This window comes from Hermetia illucens, chromosome 6, assembly GCF_905115235.1.
Source record: "Hermetia illucens chromosome 6, iHerIll2.2.curated.20191125, whole genome shotgun sequence".
Classification (NCBI taxonomy): domain Eukaryota; kingdom Metazoa; phylum Arthropoda; class Insecta; order Diptera; family Stratiomyidae; genus Hermetia; species Hermetia illucens.
The window spans coordinates 14,271,021-14,286,498 of record NC_051854.1 but is presented as its reverse complement, the minus strand read 5'-3'; the positions used below and the strand labels follow the sequence as shown (position 1 = coordinate 14,286,498).

At 38.9% G+C, this 15,478-nt stretch overlaps 1 protein-coding gene across 2 annotated transcripts in view; it reads left to right on the top strand.

The window, feature by feature from the left end:
- Nucleotides 1-15,180, top strand: part of LOC119659495 (protein single-minded) — a 34,020-nt gene extending 18,840 nt beyond the window's left edge. For both annotated transcript variants that reach the window (XM_038067613.1, XM_038067612.1), the window contains exons 2-9: nucleotides 9,411-9,605; nucleotides 10,729-10,895; nucleotides 10,958-11,056; nucleotides 11,246-11,440; nucleotides 11,529-11,725; nucleotides 13,889-13,995; nucleotides 14,086-14,233; nucleotides 14,315-15,180. In XM_038067613.1, the coding sequence (XP_037923541.1) occupies nucleotides 9,431-9,605; nucleotides 10,729-10,895; nucleotides 10,958-11,056; nucleotides 11,246-11,440; nucleotides 11,529-11,725; nucleotides 13,889-13,995; nucleotides 14,086-14,233; nucleotides 14,315-15,017 (1,791 nt within the window). In that variant the 5' untranslated portion in view covers nucleotides 9,411-9,430 and the 3' untranslated portion in view covers nucleotides 15,018-15,180. The remainder of the gene's footprint in view (nucleotides 1-9,410; nucleotides 9,606-10,728; nucleotides 10,896-10,957; nucleotides 11,057-11,245; nucleotides 11,441-11,528; nucleotides 11,726-13,888; nucleotides 13,996-14,085; nucleotides 14,234-14,314) is intronic.
- Nucleotides 15,181-15,478: the final 298 nt, after the last annotated feature.

Below are 15,478 nucleotides of genomic sequence, written 5' to 3'. Positions count from 1 at the left end.
GGTTCTGTTCATTGGAGGCGTGCTCACCACCAAGCAGTACACAACAGACTTAAGGGTGGGAGACTATGTATATACCTCGACCTGCTATGCACACAGGAAGCAAATTCAAGTAAACACATCAAACTAAGCTCTCATTGGGGGATTTATTTTAAAGGTGCACTGCCGGTACCTTGGGGGTGAACTCATGATTCGACTGCACAAACACACAAACACATCATCTCCCGTGAGATAACGCACATTCATCTTCTACCGCATGCAGGTTTTGAAAATTTAAAAACGTGATTTTTCATCGAACGTGACCTCTATTGATTTTTCCCGGACGGAGAAGAAAGGACCACGGAATCTGCGGGCAGCCTTCAAAGTCTTCACGCACCCGGAACTGTTAAAACCCAGTGTCCTTATGTTAATAGTGTAATTGTTGGGAATCACGTTTTAAGATGCAGGAGATGTTTGTCTGCCGGAAACCAGTAGTTGTAACATTTTCCTGCTTTTTCGGGTGGTGTTAAATTGGAAATGCCATTAGCGCGGGATTATAAAGGCTGCGAGCAAATACTTGGCCTTAGAGCGGGTATTGTGCGAGAATATAGAACTGGTGTTGGAATTGGGGTGGGCTCCTGATGGTGAGATAAGTGTTGCCTTGAATAAACACCGTCCAACACCAGCCGAACGATTTCCACTATTGTTTACTTTCGGGAGGGGCGGCAGACGGTAATCCTTTAATTGAATGTTGTATCATGCGTCGTAAAGGTCTGCGGCAAAATGATAGAGATGATGGGATTTTTGAGTTTTAAGAGGAGTTTTAATACTTTCTATTGGGAATGCATTTTGTTCGCTGGTGAGAAATGCAAGTGTTAACGAATAGGCACGGATATGTTGATCTGTTGTTGTTTAAAGACTTCATTTTTAGAATAATTGACATTTTAAAGTTATGGAGTGTTCTAGTTTTGGTTAAAAAGAATTCAAATAAGAGCGCCATTGTTAAATTAGGATCGAGAGTAAGTTTGAGGACAATTCATCTACGATTTGTATTCAAAATGGATCAGTCTTTTTTCATCTTCATTGGGCTTTCCTGTTATTTTGTTCCTGGACTGGAACTGTGTGATATAATATCATGGCTGCCATGTAGAGTCGTTTTTCAATTAGTGCTTCAGGTCTCAAGAAGAATCAAAAGACTTCTCTTAAGGTCGAAAATTTTGTTCATACTCGCTAATACTGTATTTCAGGAGCCAGTTATCGACTTCTTTAGGGTCATTTTCAAATGAGATTTAATTTTTCTAAGCACATTTTCACCAAACCTGAAGGTAGTTTTATTATTTTTCCCAAGTTACTACCACTATACTGGTATTTTGTTTGCTCAAACAAAACCTTATTAAAATCGGTTTACTATCTGTTTGTCTGTCACACGTCTTTTCCGTGGAAACGGTTAATACAAACACAAATTTGGTGCGAAGATGGGAACTGTGAATGCTCACGAATACAATTAGTTACATCATTCTATGTCGAATTTAAGGGAGGGGGTCCCCATACATGCAAAAGGGGGGTGTATATTTTTTTCCGCCAAATATAATCATGTGGGGCATCAAATGAAAGAAACTAGTAGTACTTTTCGAAGCCGGTCTTAGTTTTGACATTTGATGGAAAGGTGGGCAGTGCGGGGGCCGAAATTGATCATTTCTTTCACGGATCCATTCTCAGACACTACTTAGCTGAAAATCTGAAAAAAAAATTAGGCTGCCTTTAGATGTTGCCTAGACTCAGAAATACCTTCCATACCGATATCTGTTCAAATAAAGCTAATAATTGTATATTACTATAGTTTTTAGTAGTTGCCTGCAAAAACCCCCTTAAGTTTATCCTAGAATCACGAAATTTTCAGCAATGTACGCTATGACATATAGCATGATCCTACCAAATTTGGTGGAAATATATGGTGGAATCCTAATAAAATTATAATAATTAAAGATTTTACTTTTTTGCAAATTTAAGACTTTGAATGTCAGTATCAGTATCAAAGTGGATATTCTCACATAATATATGCATATATCACGTCCTAGGTACTAATGAGGCAAATGTCAACTCAAACGTTTTTATAAAAAAAGCGTCTAGCTTCCGGTATCCCGGTATCCCCCTTAGTTTCTTATTTTATTTAGTTTATAGCAATGGAGTCCAAACACCATGTTTGTTTTTGTCGTTCTGGAAGTTTAGAAATTTGGTAGCTGAATTTGCATCTAGTTCTCTCTCTCTACCATTTGAAGTTTTTGATAAAATTTGGGAACTTCGTGGAAATTAGGGTTTCGTTTTGTTTTTCATTGATTTATTGTTGTTTCGTTTTGCTTACTTTTGATTGATTAATATCTTCTATGGCAAGAATATATAAGTATAACTGTCAGCATTTGGGGTACATACTTCTGGACTCAGGATCGTATGACTAGCATCTTGATTGTAGGATACATATCGCAAATATTCCTTTCCCTGTCTTATGAGTTTTTCTAGGCTCTGTGATAGTACGTACTTCATGTTCATCTGATTGAGCCTTTTCTACTTACTTCTCTGTAGTTAAAAGTCATGCTGCTTTGGTAGTTTTCAGATTCGGACTATTTTAATGGTAACGTTAACATTATATGATAATGGCCGAGATGGATTTTGCTTACTTATCTACTAGTTTCCCAACTGTCCAATCCATCCTTAACTGGTTGGCAGTCGCAGCATATCTTACCGGTATCTATAGAGTGTCGCCTCTACTGGTAGGCTGATGCTTACGAGTTGTGCTTTCTGTAGATCTTCCAAAAATATAGGACTTTAATCACCAATGCCTCCAATGTGATTAGTTTTAGTCTTTCCAAAACCTCGTGAACTTCCTAGTAATCCCATAGTAATCCATGTATTTGATGGTTGCCTGTTGTCCGAAAAATTTGCCTGTTTCATATATAAATGTTTAAGTCCGCGTTTGCTTTTCAGTATCTTAAGCTCCATTATAAGGTCTCCTTTCGAAGGTCGAATTGATATGCTGATATTTTTTACCAGAGTAACCAGAGTAATCTTCGGATCTGCCTTAGTATTTCGCAGAATATTGGCAAAAATTCCAGTTTGCTTGTTTCCTTCAATCGTTAGGGCAGATGTGTCCCTAGTTTTCCTTCTCCAATTTGTTTTGTGGGTAAATGTCCTTTATACCACCTCACCATTGGCTTCATGAGCTTCTTGAGTAGTTTCCCAAATGTCCAATATACTGAGAGAACTGCCACTCAATTTTGCCTTTGCCTTTACCTATCAGCCCGAGAGTGTAATGTTTTCATAGCCACTTGGCTATCTATAAATTGCTATAATCAGCTGATGGCTCGAATGCCGCGCGGACCTGCGGAGGCTGAGCACTGATCCACATTTCATCTCCCTTTCATTTGGGGGGGGAGGGGGGCTAAGTGAATGCGTAGACGCACAGAGTGTTGAACTCCCGGCACGGGTCACTGTCAGACTACCAACTAAACGCCTCCTCATCATCAGAGAGCTAGCTGGAACCGTTTGTTACATTACTTCGGTGTAGCCCACTGCTCTCCCGCCTTCAAATCGGGGAATTATTTTCGCCAACTGGAGGGGAGAGGAGGGTATTCACTGATTGTATTTTCTGTGGAAGGTTCACCTTAAAACCCAAACAGAGAAAAGGAATCCTTCTTTAATTGTCGGAACAGAGTCTATCGTCTTTTTTTAATAAATAGGGTATGTCAGACTCTTGGGCCAATCTTCTAGCATAGATTCGTCTATTCAGATATCTTCCAGGTGCTCATGGAGCTTCGATTGCACAGTTGTACTTTGTGCATTTAGTAATTCTGTAGATATCCCGTCCATATTAGGTGTATCACTACTTCGGAGCATTTTTACGACATACTTAATTCTTTTGCAGGCGGGTGGTGTTTTCGACTACTTTGAAGAGGGTCGATTGTATCGCCGTGTTTGACTCTTTGAAGTATAGGACCCATCAGTTTTTAATCTGCTCCACATTTTCGATTAGATTCCCTGCTGCACCCTTACATAGGGTTGTTTCTGTTAGGAACCTTGATGTAATTTTTGTGGACAAGTTGCACATTTGCAGATATCGGTATTTATATGTTTATGTTTTTTTCTTTTTGCGGGTTTTGTTAGCAATTCGTTTTAGTTCTAGGATTTTTCGGCTCTTGTTCCTGGTTTTTCTCTATTTACGCTTGTTGGCATTCGTCATGATATCCTTCCTTTTTGCTTAGGATTCTGTCCTGTTTTGCTTCATTATCGAAACATATTTAATACTGTGTAAGTGGTACTCCTATAACAGGGGATACAGACAAGACAAAATCCAAATAGCCATGATGAAGATGGGAAACAGGAGTAGGGCTTTGCAAATTTGGCATGCTTTGTTTAACTTATATAAGTTACATCTGATATAATTTTCATCATTTTGTCGAAGTTTAATTGCTCTATTTTTGATGTTAAGGATATCAGGCCTTATAAGTACACCTATAAGTCGTCCTTGTTCCTTGTTACCTTGTTACTCCTTATTCCTTGTTACTCTCAGACGTCTGTAAAATGGTCTTAAATTATATCTCCTTGTAGATGATTTCATATTATAGGTATCTAGTCCACGAGTCCTTCACTTACTTCAGAGCCTAGTATCTTTTACTTATCAATCTGTGATCATTTTTCAACCACTTTTGTAGCTGGGGATCAATTCCTTTTTCTTTGATTATGATCTATGAATTCATTTTCTCTTCTGGATTTCTTGACAACATTCAACGTGAACTGAATGGTGCCTGAAAGATGCATCTGCTATTGTCTGTTCCGCACTATTTTTTCCTATTTCCTTTTTACTTCTTTCGGGATAACGGATGAGTGATCTTGTCAGAGGCAATAATTTAAATTTGCAAGGTTTGCTACACTTCAAGATCTTTTTCCATATCTCAGCTACTATTCCAATGAACCACTATCTTCGTATTCCCACCCAATAAAACGCAACAATCCACAATTATACTTTTATTCTACCAATTTATTCTGCCAATTTCCCAATCAAGTCCTAAAATGATTTCTGAACCGCCACAGCCATAAATTGTGGCACCACATCAAAGCCTACGTACACGCCCTTTTGCAATAAATTCACTTGAGACCTTAATACATGCTGAGGATCTACATATATCCCTACCATTTCAAGTCAAACAGGATCTTACTTCCGAACAGGTGAAACAGGTGCAACATGTCGTATCAGTTTACAGTCGAGTTTTGTAGTCCTTGCAAAAATGAAATACGGAAGTGCAATGAAACGGCCAGTGTTGAGGCCATCCGAGAACATACTTTGTGAGTGAAGTCCTTTTTCCTAGAATAGATCATTGAAGTGTTGTAAAATTATGTGTTTGGTTTGTAATGTGACTTTATGTTATGTATAGAGGATGAAATTTAAATCGGGCTATTAGTGGTTTTTGGAAGTTTTATTATTCTTATTTGATAGTTAGGGGATGAAAAAGTAAGATTGCGAGGAGTTAAAACCAATCTTGAAGTTTAGTTCTCCCATCTAACAGTCATCACTGTTTTAGTTGAAAGTTTCGGGGAATACTTAATTTGAAAACAGAAAAGGATCTTTTGTATTGGAATGTATATTTTATGAATTTGGGCTTTCTTCCTGATTTTCAAAGGAATATACTTCCTTCATTTAATTTAACTTCTGGTGACTCCTTTTGTGACGACTTTTTCATTCGCTACCAACTTTGACATTTTGTGGCTTTAAATCTCAAGAAAAGAACAAATTAATGATTAACTCCTTTGTTTTCGCGAGGAATATGAAGTGAATGACCCACACCCACCATATATTAAAACTTCTTAATCCCCGGATTTATCACCATTAACATCTCAGATAAAAGACTTACTTCTAAGCGTTAAGAACTATTTTTGGCACATTTATTCGGAACCAAACAACGAACATGGGAGCTTTTGGCTTCAAAATTTAATTTTAAAATTTGGGGTGAACTTTACGATCTGTTTGGGAATATAAACATCAATTTTACAACAACTTCAACTTAAGGAGACATCGGTATTTGTAAATATGGCATCCATTTTGTGGTTTTGTCGCAGCGATCACAGAAACTAGAAAGGAATTATTAAAAAAAAAATCATATGCACCGTGGGTGAGACTGATCTGTCGTTTTAGCTAAAAAAGATAAAAGATAAAAAAGATTTTATATTGAGAAAATAAAGGATGGATTGGCCTCCATTGTTCAGGAGCTGTTCTTCCAGTGTCCTTTTGTTGCTTCCTGATATCTCGTGGCCCTGTATATTCCAGTTAGTTTTTGAGACCAAAGCCACTAATGGATAACTCCCTCTACTTATTGAAGTCTTCCCGATTACAGATTGACTATTTACATATTTCTTGAAATGTTACCCGTTGTTGTGAGCAGAATGGTTTGATTCGATATTTCCACCCATAGAAAGTAAGTTTATTCAAATAGTGCCGCTTAGCTAGGTAGTGGTTCTTGTTCATCAATAAATGCAAATCGTCCTCTCTTTAGGATGGAATTCCTGTTTATTCCTTGATTTTCTAGTGTCTCCCAAAGTTACAGACTCCACTCCTCCCATTATTTCTGGTCTTCTGTTTCAATTCGTACAGGATTTTTGCTCAGCCTAAGGACGACGTTGAACAGTAATTATGAGATAGTTTCCTTGCCTTGTGTTGACCCTGTTTCATATTCTACCAAGACGCATTCAATGGAAGCAACTTAGGATCACTCAATGAGTGCGATCCATACTTTCCGGTAATATTTAGAGATATAGGAAGCCATCCTTTTGGCAAGCATTCTAAAATGTCCCAACTTCTAACTTGGAAGTTCAACGGGGTGAACCTTTGAAGTCTGGGGTGTTGGAGGTTTTCAAAACACATAAAACAGTGAGATTAAGCTACTGAAAAAGGCAGTAACTATACTGAGGTTCTACAACCAATTTCAGGCCTTGGGTTCCACGAACTCACTTCTCTAACTATCTCAATCATTCGATCGCATTCTCGAGCAGTGATGCGCAGTCTTTTTCAATTAAATATGGTTAGCTCTTCCGGAGTTTTCCTAGTAGTCTTTGTTCTTCCGTTTTCTCTTCCAATATCGAATATGAATTTGAACAGTATTAGGTGGATTGTAATATTTCGTAGTGTTCGTCCCTGTCCTGAATTCTCTTCCTACGGTCCTGATAAATTCTATTCAATGCTGATTTGGGGACCTTGTAACTTATTTTAACTTGTCTATTTTAAAGGACTCCTACTCTTTGTCTAAAGTTTGATTTTAAGTTGGATAAGAGGATATGCTTTTTTAGGCTTGATAATTCTGGAAGATTTGCACTTATTCGAGCAGCTTTGTTATCCTAGATATCGTAGACAACTGCCTGCGTCCTCTTGCTTATAGTGCTCTATCGTGTTTTTCATGAGCATCTTTCGTCGAAGTTATTCTTTAGGGATTCGATCTTTAAGAGTAGTAATTGTAGAATTACGTGTAGATGTTTTATTAAGGAATTTCCAATTTATGTGTGATGCTTCCAGTTATCTTTTCAAGATTTTCCGCTATTATCTGCGCGTCAGCACTATTTCTTCTACTAAAAGGTGTTCTCAAGTTGATTTTTTGAGGGGGAAGTATAGGTATCCAGCTAGAATATTATTTGAGATTGTCTACCAGTTATCTCTATCTGGAATTGCCAAAATACAGAAGTATCTATGTTCTCTTGGAGTTAGAATGTCCTTGGGTAGAATTACCTCCCGAATGTGTCATCTAGAATATTCTTGATCGGATCTAGATAATTTACTCCTGATAGAAGGTTCTGTCTTGCCATCACCTGAGCCCTGGAAAACAAAATTGTATTTCCCCGTATAATCAAAATATAGCCTTTTTCGATTAAATTCATATTTTTTCTAGACCAAATCACAATTTGCCCAAGTAAGTTCTTATTTTTCCCAAACAATATCCTAATTTTTCTAAGCAGTTTCGCAATTTTTTTAATATCTCCTTGACCAATTCTCTTGGAGGTTCTTTTCGATTACCCTCACCAAGTATCTAGGAGCATTTATTTCAGGGCTTCTAATTTGGCTTCAAGACCCCTTTTTGATATTCGGCTCCAATACGCAGAGCCGTAGAGAAAAATCCGGGTACTGGGTGAAAACTTTGTGGAAAAAGCAGTCGCGGGATGAAAATCATTGCGATTGCGCCTTTTATCTGTTTTTTCATAGAAATTTTTATGATATTCCGGGCCCAATGGGAATTTCCGCTTTGTCACCCCCTCATTGGGTCTGTTAATACTTGTCGGAATTCAACGCATTCACGATCATATTTAATACATCCAGAGTGGAGAGCCTAAACTTATATTGACCCTCCGACAAGCTATTGCCCTTTCCGATTTTGGGTAGCAACTCGTGCCTCCACAATGGTGAACGCTAGGGAGACTGGACTAGTCATGTTCACTAGGAACGTCAGGTGGGGCAGCTATGCGCTATCCACCTTAGGAGGGGCGGAAATCCAGCTGGCACAAACAGTCAAGTACTTAGTAGTACATTTCAAGTTAACGTGGAAGCATCATATCCAGGAACAATATCAGAAATCCCGCAGATTGCTCTGGTGCTGTAGGAATGCGATAGGTAAGACCTTGGGATTTTCATCCTAACGGATATACTGGATGTATACATCCATAATAAAACCCATTTGAATTGCATCTAACGAATGCATCAGACAATATGATCTTAGATTTCCAGGTGGCTTATGGAGCTTAGGAAATAATATCGACTTTTGGGTCACCGTTGGAGAGGAAATATTCCTTCTTTTAGTCACATTTCGAAGGTATTGAGGAATAGGTCAGGGGTAGCCTTTTTCGCTAAGTGTAAGTGTTGCGAAATTCACGAGTAGTCCCCAGTGAAATGATCCCTTCTCCATTTGAGAGCTCATTAATCCTTAAAGTCTGATATCTCTATTTTGTTTGAGGATTTGAAGAAGTCCTGAGCCCGCCATCTTTTTTATGGCAAACTAAACCAATTGGAAAGAAACTTTCTTGCCTTATTTGTGGTCCACGGACCCCTCTAGCTAGTACCCAAATTTACACAGGTGACTTGCGGTTTCGTCCAGGATGGAGGCAGCTCATCAGAAACTGCCTAAATGTTGCTTGCTTCTTTATAAAGCGTCTGATGAGTTACCTCTGCCTTGGACGAAACCACAAGTTGTCTATTTTTGTCCATAGCATTTGAAAGTTATAAAAAAATTGATATAAATAATAGAGTAATGACGTATTTCGAGACAATTAATCTTATTAAATATCTGAAAAAACTGTTGAGACCTCTGCTCTTTAAGGATATGAGGACCAGTTTGTGCATAACATTTGTTATATTTTCAAGACCTAATTTAAAAAAATGTATCTTTTTTAACCATCTTTCTGACTAGGTCTCGAAAAGACTTGTGCAATGAAGGAGAAAAGTAAAAATGCCGCCCGGTCAAGAAGAGAAAAGGAAAATGCCGAGTTCTTTGAACTTGCCAAACTTCTTCCATTACCCAGCGCTATTACATCGCAACTTGACAAAGCATCGATTATCCGTTTGACAACGTCTTATTTGAAAATGCGACAAGTATTTCCTGATGGTAAGTCCAATTTATGTTTTCTATTATATTCCACCATATTTTTCTTCCAGTAAAGATACTCGCAGGTGACTGACACCTCTAAGTTCACCTGACATCGAATATCCTATGACCTTCCAGAAGAGAGTTGGTTCCCTTATTTGTAAAAAGGGCACCAACTGGGTTGATTTCTGCTTGGAGTCCTTGAGGTTTTTTTATGTGTTTGGGTTACTTCTCTTCCTATGGCACTGACCATTATATATGTTTAGTTGCATCTATCTGAAATATGGCCTTATTCAATCATATGGTTGAAAAAAGAAAGATAATGTCGCTGTTCCCTAATCAATAAAATGAACAGGAAGTACAACTTTAGAGATTTTAGAGAAGCTTGCTCTCAAGTTCGTTTGGCCATCTCAAGATCATGATTCTACTGACGTGGAACTCCTTTTTTTATTACTTCGTTAACGACGAGTTTCTGGGTTAGTTTTATTCGCGCTAGAGAACTCCATCCTTTTTTGGTCTACAGTTCCTTCATCAAGATTTATTAGAGTCATTACTAATCTAGAAACAAATGATTACCAAAAAACGACTTCAAAGGTCCATTACTTCCACATTAAATATGAATTGTTCATAACAATCAATAACAACCTCCTACAGGAGCCGACGTCCTTCCGAACGCGTGTGTTATTGAACTAATTGGGACAATTAAGTGAAGTCGTTTGCGGAGTATTGCCTTTTGAACACAGGAAATAAAAAGCTAAAGGGCATTAAACACCAAGGGTTTGGTATCCACCCTACTGAATGCCTCCAGGATATCTACGCACAATCCCGTCACATTGCTGACGCTGGGATAACAACCATCCCTGAAAAAAAAATGAAAATCTGCTGACAAACGACTGACTGGCTTGTTGGAAACTTGTTAAAGAAGGACTCATTCTCCCGCCAGAGAATCTTTTCAAATCACAAAGCCTATGCATGTCTATCCCTTTGTCTGAAATAAAGGATGTCAAGCACTTGTGCACGAATTGTTCCCATTCACGTGAACATATTGTTTTTCGCTGCTATGTTTTCAATATAATTAGGAAATGTTTTATGGAGTATATTTCTCTTCAGTTGATTTCACTTTTTTTCCCATCATTGTACACAGGTTTGGGTGAGGCATGGGGAGCACAATCCCTGCAGCGTGGAACAACAATTAAGGAACTCGGATCACACCTACTGCAGACTCTGGACGGGTTTATTTTTGTTGTCGCTCCTGATGGGAAGATTATGTATATTTCGGAAACGGCTTCAGTGCATTTGGGATTGAGTCAGGTTTGTGGTGGATGAGGTTGTTCAGGGAGGATTCTTTCAAATATGCTGTTTGTTTGCTACAGGTGGAATTAACAGGCAATTCGATTTATGAGTACATACACGTTTCGGATCAAGACGAGATGAATGCAATTTTGTCATTGCATCATTTGCATTCAGCGCAGGTAAGTTGATTTTGTTTTGAAATTGCATATTATTAAGGATGTCCTTGAAGGACGGAGGTTTGAAGGATTGACTGGATTGCTTATAATTAAATCACTTAGAATGATTGTTGTCGTTCCTCTTCTCAAAACATTCAGCTTGGATTAGCATTAATGAAGTTTAAATATATTTTTGGTATTTTTTTTTCACAGGGTGCTCCTTTTAGTCCCATCCATGGAATTCATAACGCCCAGCACAACAACCATCATAACATACAACATAACGTTAATTCATTTGGGGCCCAAGACAGACTTTCACATACCATCGAATTTGAGAAAACCTTTTTCATACGAATGAAATGTGTCCTGGCAAAAAGGAATGCCGGTCTCACCACCTCAGGATATAAGGTAAACCGTCAACTTATCCTTAAATATCGATATTCACTTCCTAGATCAACTTTTTCTTTAAAGAAGAAATTTTTAAAATCATTCACAGGTTATCCACTGTTCAGGCTACTTGAAGGCCCGGGTGTTTCCTGATTATGGTGATGGACAAGGTTGTATCCAGAATTTGGGTTTAGTAGCAGTTGGGCATTCTCTACCACCTTCAGCGATAACCGAAGTTAAATTACATCAAAATATGTTCATGTTTCGAGCTAGTGTGGATTTGAAATTGATTTTCTTGGATGCAAGGTAAGACCTTATTCTCTATGAACTAAATTCAGATATTTCCAATATTTCCTTATTTCCAAGCCCTTAATCTAAAAAGCGATTTCATATATTAACGGATTAGCCCCACAGGAGGGGCGTACCAATATCTGCATGTTTCTTTCAATATCGTGCAAAGTTCGACGGCTTTTGCGGGTTTTATTGGCTGATATTAGTTTCTGGTGTTAATAATGAATATTTAAGAAAGGTTTTGGCCGAGTGATAATACTAATGCATGACCAGAAAGTTCTGGATTGGTCAAGTTTCCAAACCGAATCTGCCTATTTTAGCTTTCCGGAATTTAATTAGAGCCCAACAGCTGTAGAGAAAGTAAGTAGGCTAGTCTTGCAATATGTGTCAGTTGGGGAGTGATATATAATAAGTCTCCCCTCGCAAGTTTGGATGTGTGACTGATGAGGTACTGTTTCCTATTAAAAAGATAAAAACAGGAGTTTACCCCACCCGTTGTAGTGTCCAAAGGATACGATCAGTTTCCCATTAGTCTGGCATCAATGTTAATACACCGTCAGTCAACCCCACCACACCAAAATGACGGATTACAAGTGTTGACTTTATGGGCATCGAAGCACATTCTTACCTTGCCTGGTTTAACGACAACCGCCATCGGAGAAGGCCAAGCGTTTTGCGACTTCTCGACGATCCCTATTTCCAGCAGCTGATCTGCCTTCTGGTACAAAATCTTCTCTGCAGCTGGCGATACCGGATAGTGACGCGGTTTTATCGGCTTGGCATCTCCTGCATCAATGTGATGTGGTACCAATGATATACGTCCTAGCCCTTGTTTCGTGAAAGGGGGAAGCATGGATATCGCAGCTTGCAGCCGAAGCTCCTGTCCCTGCGACAGAGCACGCCGTGGGATTACAAAGTTGGCGCCCAACGTGGGGCTCGAAAGGTGGCATTCCCACTACCCTTTGGGGTTTACACCTACCGGGGTTGATGATATTGGGATTAGAGCTTCCTTCGTTTGCGAATACTCTGATGCCTAAATTAACTTAGGAGAATTTCGCTCACCAGGTGAACCTCCTCTTGTAATTTCGCGCTTGCAGTTAGCAACTGGTTTTGGAGTTTTCCCTGCAACGTTTTGCATTTTGGTACTTTGAACGACTTAGGATTCTGATCGGCTTATTTTTTCCTGTGCAATTTTTGACTAGCTATTTACTCTAATCAGCACCCATACCTCGTATTTTGGGTATTAGGGGACGCTGTCCGGGCGTAGAATTAGTCATCTTTCTTAAATTTGTTTGGTTTCCAGGAATTCGGGTTAAGGACCTTTATTTACCGCACGTAGCTGGTAATGATTGTATTTTAGTACACACTTATCTAAACTTAATATTGAACACTCTTTGCATGACCTGTTGTGAGCCTATTTGACGCCGCGCCCCAAGTTTCCATGACGACATATACTGCACTAGTGTGACTATTGTCGCAGCGGGCTCTGGTTTGCGCAGAGTGCACAGGGACCGTGGAATAACCATACATCATAGAAACCATTAGCAATTGTTGTTACTGAAATTGTGATGAGCAAGCACATTGTCGAGACGGCAGCATGGAAACATCGGTGGATGCAATGTTCATACAATAAAAATGATAAAAGTGTCAACCACCATCAGTTAACTACACACTAGAAGGCGAGGTTCTACGCTGTCATTGGCAGCGTCCAGAGGTTTCTCCCACTATCGGAAAGCTACCCTTTGTCGGGGTTGATTGAATACTGGGTTTAGTAGTTACCGAGGAGTTTAACTGATGGTGATTTGGTCACCTTAAACTTTCTTGTTCACTACACATACCCTACAATATCAAATGTGGGAACCCCGTGCAGCTCTTTTCACTTCAAAGCTTATTTTCCACCACGGCAATAGAGGTGTCAACGAATATAGCTCTTTATGTACATATACGGCTTATGGAGTATGCTATTTCCATCCCATTTCAATATTTAAACGCTGCTGCTCCCTAAACTTAAAAAAAATCAAAATGCACTCGAAATAACCGCTCAATTAAATCTGTCAACAATCAAATCCCCAGAGTGTGTTTGACCCAACCGAGTATAAAACCAATGCATACAATATGCTACCAGTACACATACGCACCCTTTTAACAAAACTTCTTCCTGATTTTCTCTATTTGCAGAGTATCACAGCTAACAGGATACGAACCCCAGGATTTAATTGAAAAGACCCTCTATCAATATATTCACGTGTCCGACGTGATACATATGCGCTTTTCACACCAAATACGTAAGTGGAAACTTGAGCTTTATAATCCTGGCAATTTTATTTAACAAATATTATCATTACTTCTTTTTATTATGTTCGCTATTAATGCAGTTATGTATAAAGGACAAGTAACGACCAAGTATTATCGATTTCTAACAAAGGGAGGCGGATGGGTATGGTTGCAGTCGTATGCGACTGTTGTTCATAATACCCGGTCGTCACGACCGCATTGTATAGTGAGCGTCAATTATGTTTTGAGGTGAGTGTGGTGTTACGATTTGAAGCTTCTGGATTGTAAATGAGTGCTATTGAAATAAAATCTTTCACAAATATCTTTCAGTGATCGAGAGGCAAAAGACCTAATCTTGAACGACATGCAGCGTTCCTTGAACGCTGAGACAACTCCTCCAGCTCCGGTTGCAATCTCAGCAGTATGTAGCCCACCTGCAGTTCCACCTTCTCAAACCCAGGCTCCAGTTCAACCTGATCCTTCATTACGAAACGGTCACTGCTTCCAACGTGGAGCTCCCAATCAACCACCGCAATTCGAAACGTTTCCCGCGCACCTACCTTACGCCGCGAGTGAGGACAACCTCTCAATCGCCTCGAACACGAGTACCTTCAACGATGCCAATAACTATTTCAACCCTTACTACTACGACCCATCTCCAATCGAAACGAACAATCTTCGTCCTTTCTCGGCGAATTCGAATAGTTGTAGTTCATCGGAGAGCGAACGACAGAATACAATGCCAGGACCAAGCGGGCAGGTTCTGGTGAATCCTGGCTCTTCTCCGCAAATGGCCACTTCGGTTTATAGTGATTTAAGTCAAAATTTTGAAATGAATTGTTTCGCCTCTAGTCATCACCATCATCATAATAACAACCATCATGTGAGTCATAGTCATCAGCATCATAATCACAGTCACAATCATAATCAGGATAATTGTAATTTTACTGAGAATTTTCGAAATGAAAGTCCACACTATGCGAGTGTCATAGTTGAGCCCCAACAGTATATTTCACATGATTATGTTCATTAAGATTAATCTGTACTATTGTATCTTCCCTGTAAATGTGATGTCATCTTTTTAGCTTTAAGCTTAGATATAGATTCTTTTGTAAATACTTTTATTTATTTATAAACTTGTTTAGGACAATACTATAAACTGTAGCTAATATTCATAAAATATACAATAACAGTTAAAAATGGATAAAGATTTTTGTATTTTTGTAACTTCAAATTCGCAGTTACTTTCACGTCTGAAAGCAGAAATTGAAGAATTGATGGTTGCCTTGTGTTAATGTAGAACAATCAAGGTAGAGGTGGAGTTTTGCCGGGTGGAACAACGACAAAAATCAAGGCACGCTGATAGGCTTAACATTAATCAAAACATAATTGCCAAAACCAGAATTTTGACGAGCCATAGCGTTGGTATCAATCGGTTACTACTGGTAGAGTAGGTTCTTCTTAGAGAAAAGGTTTACCTTGAACTGATGGTGA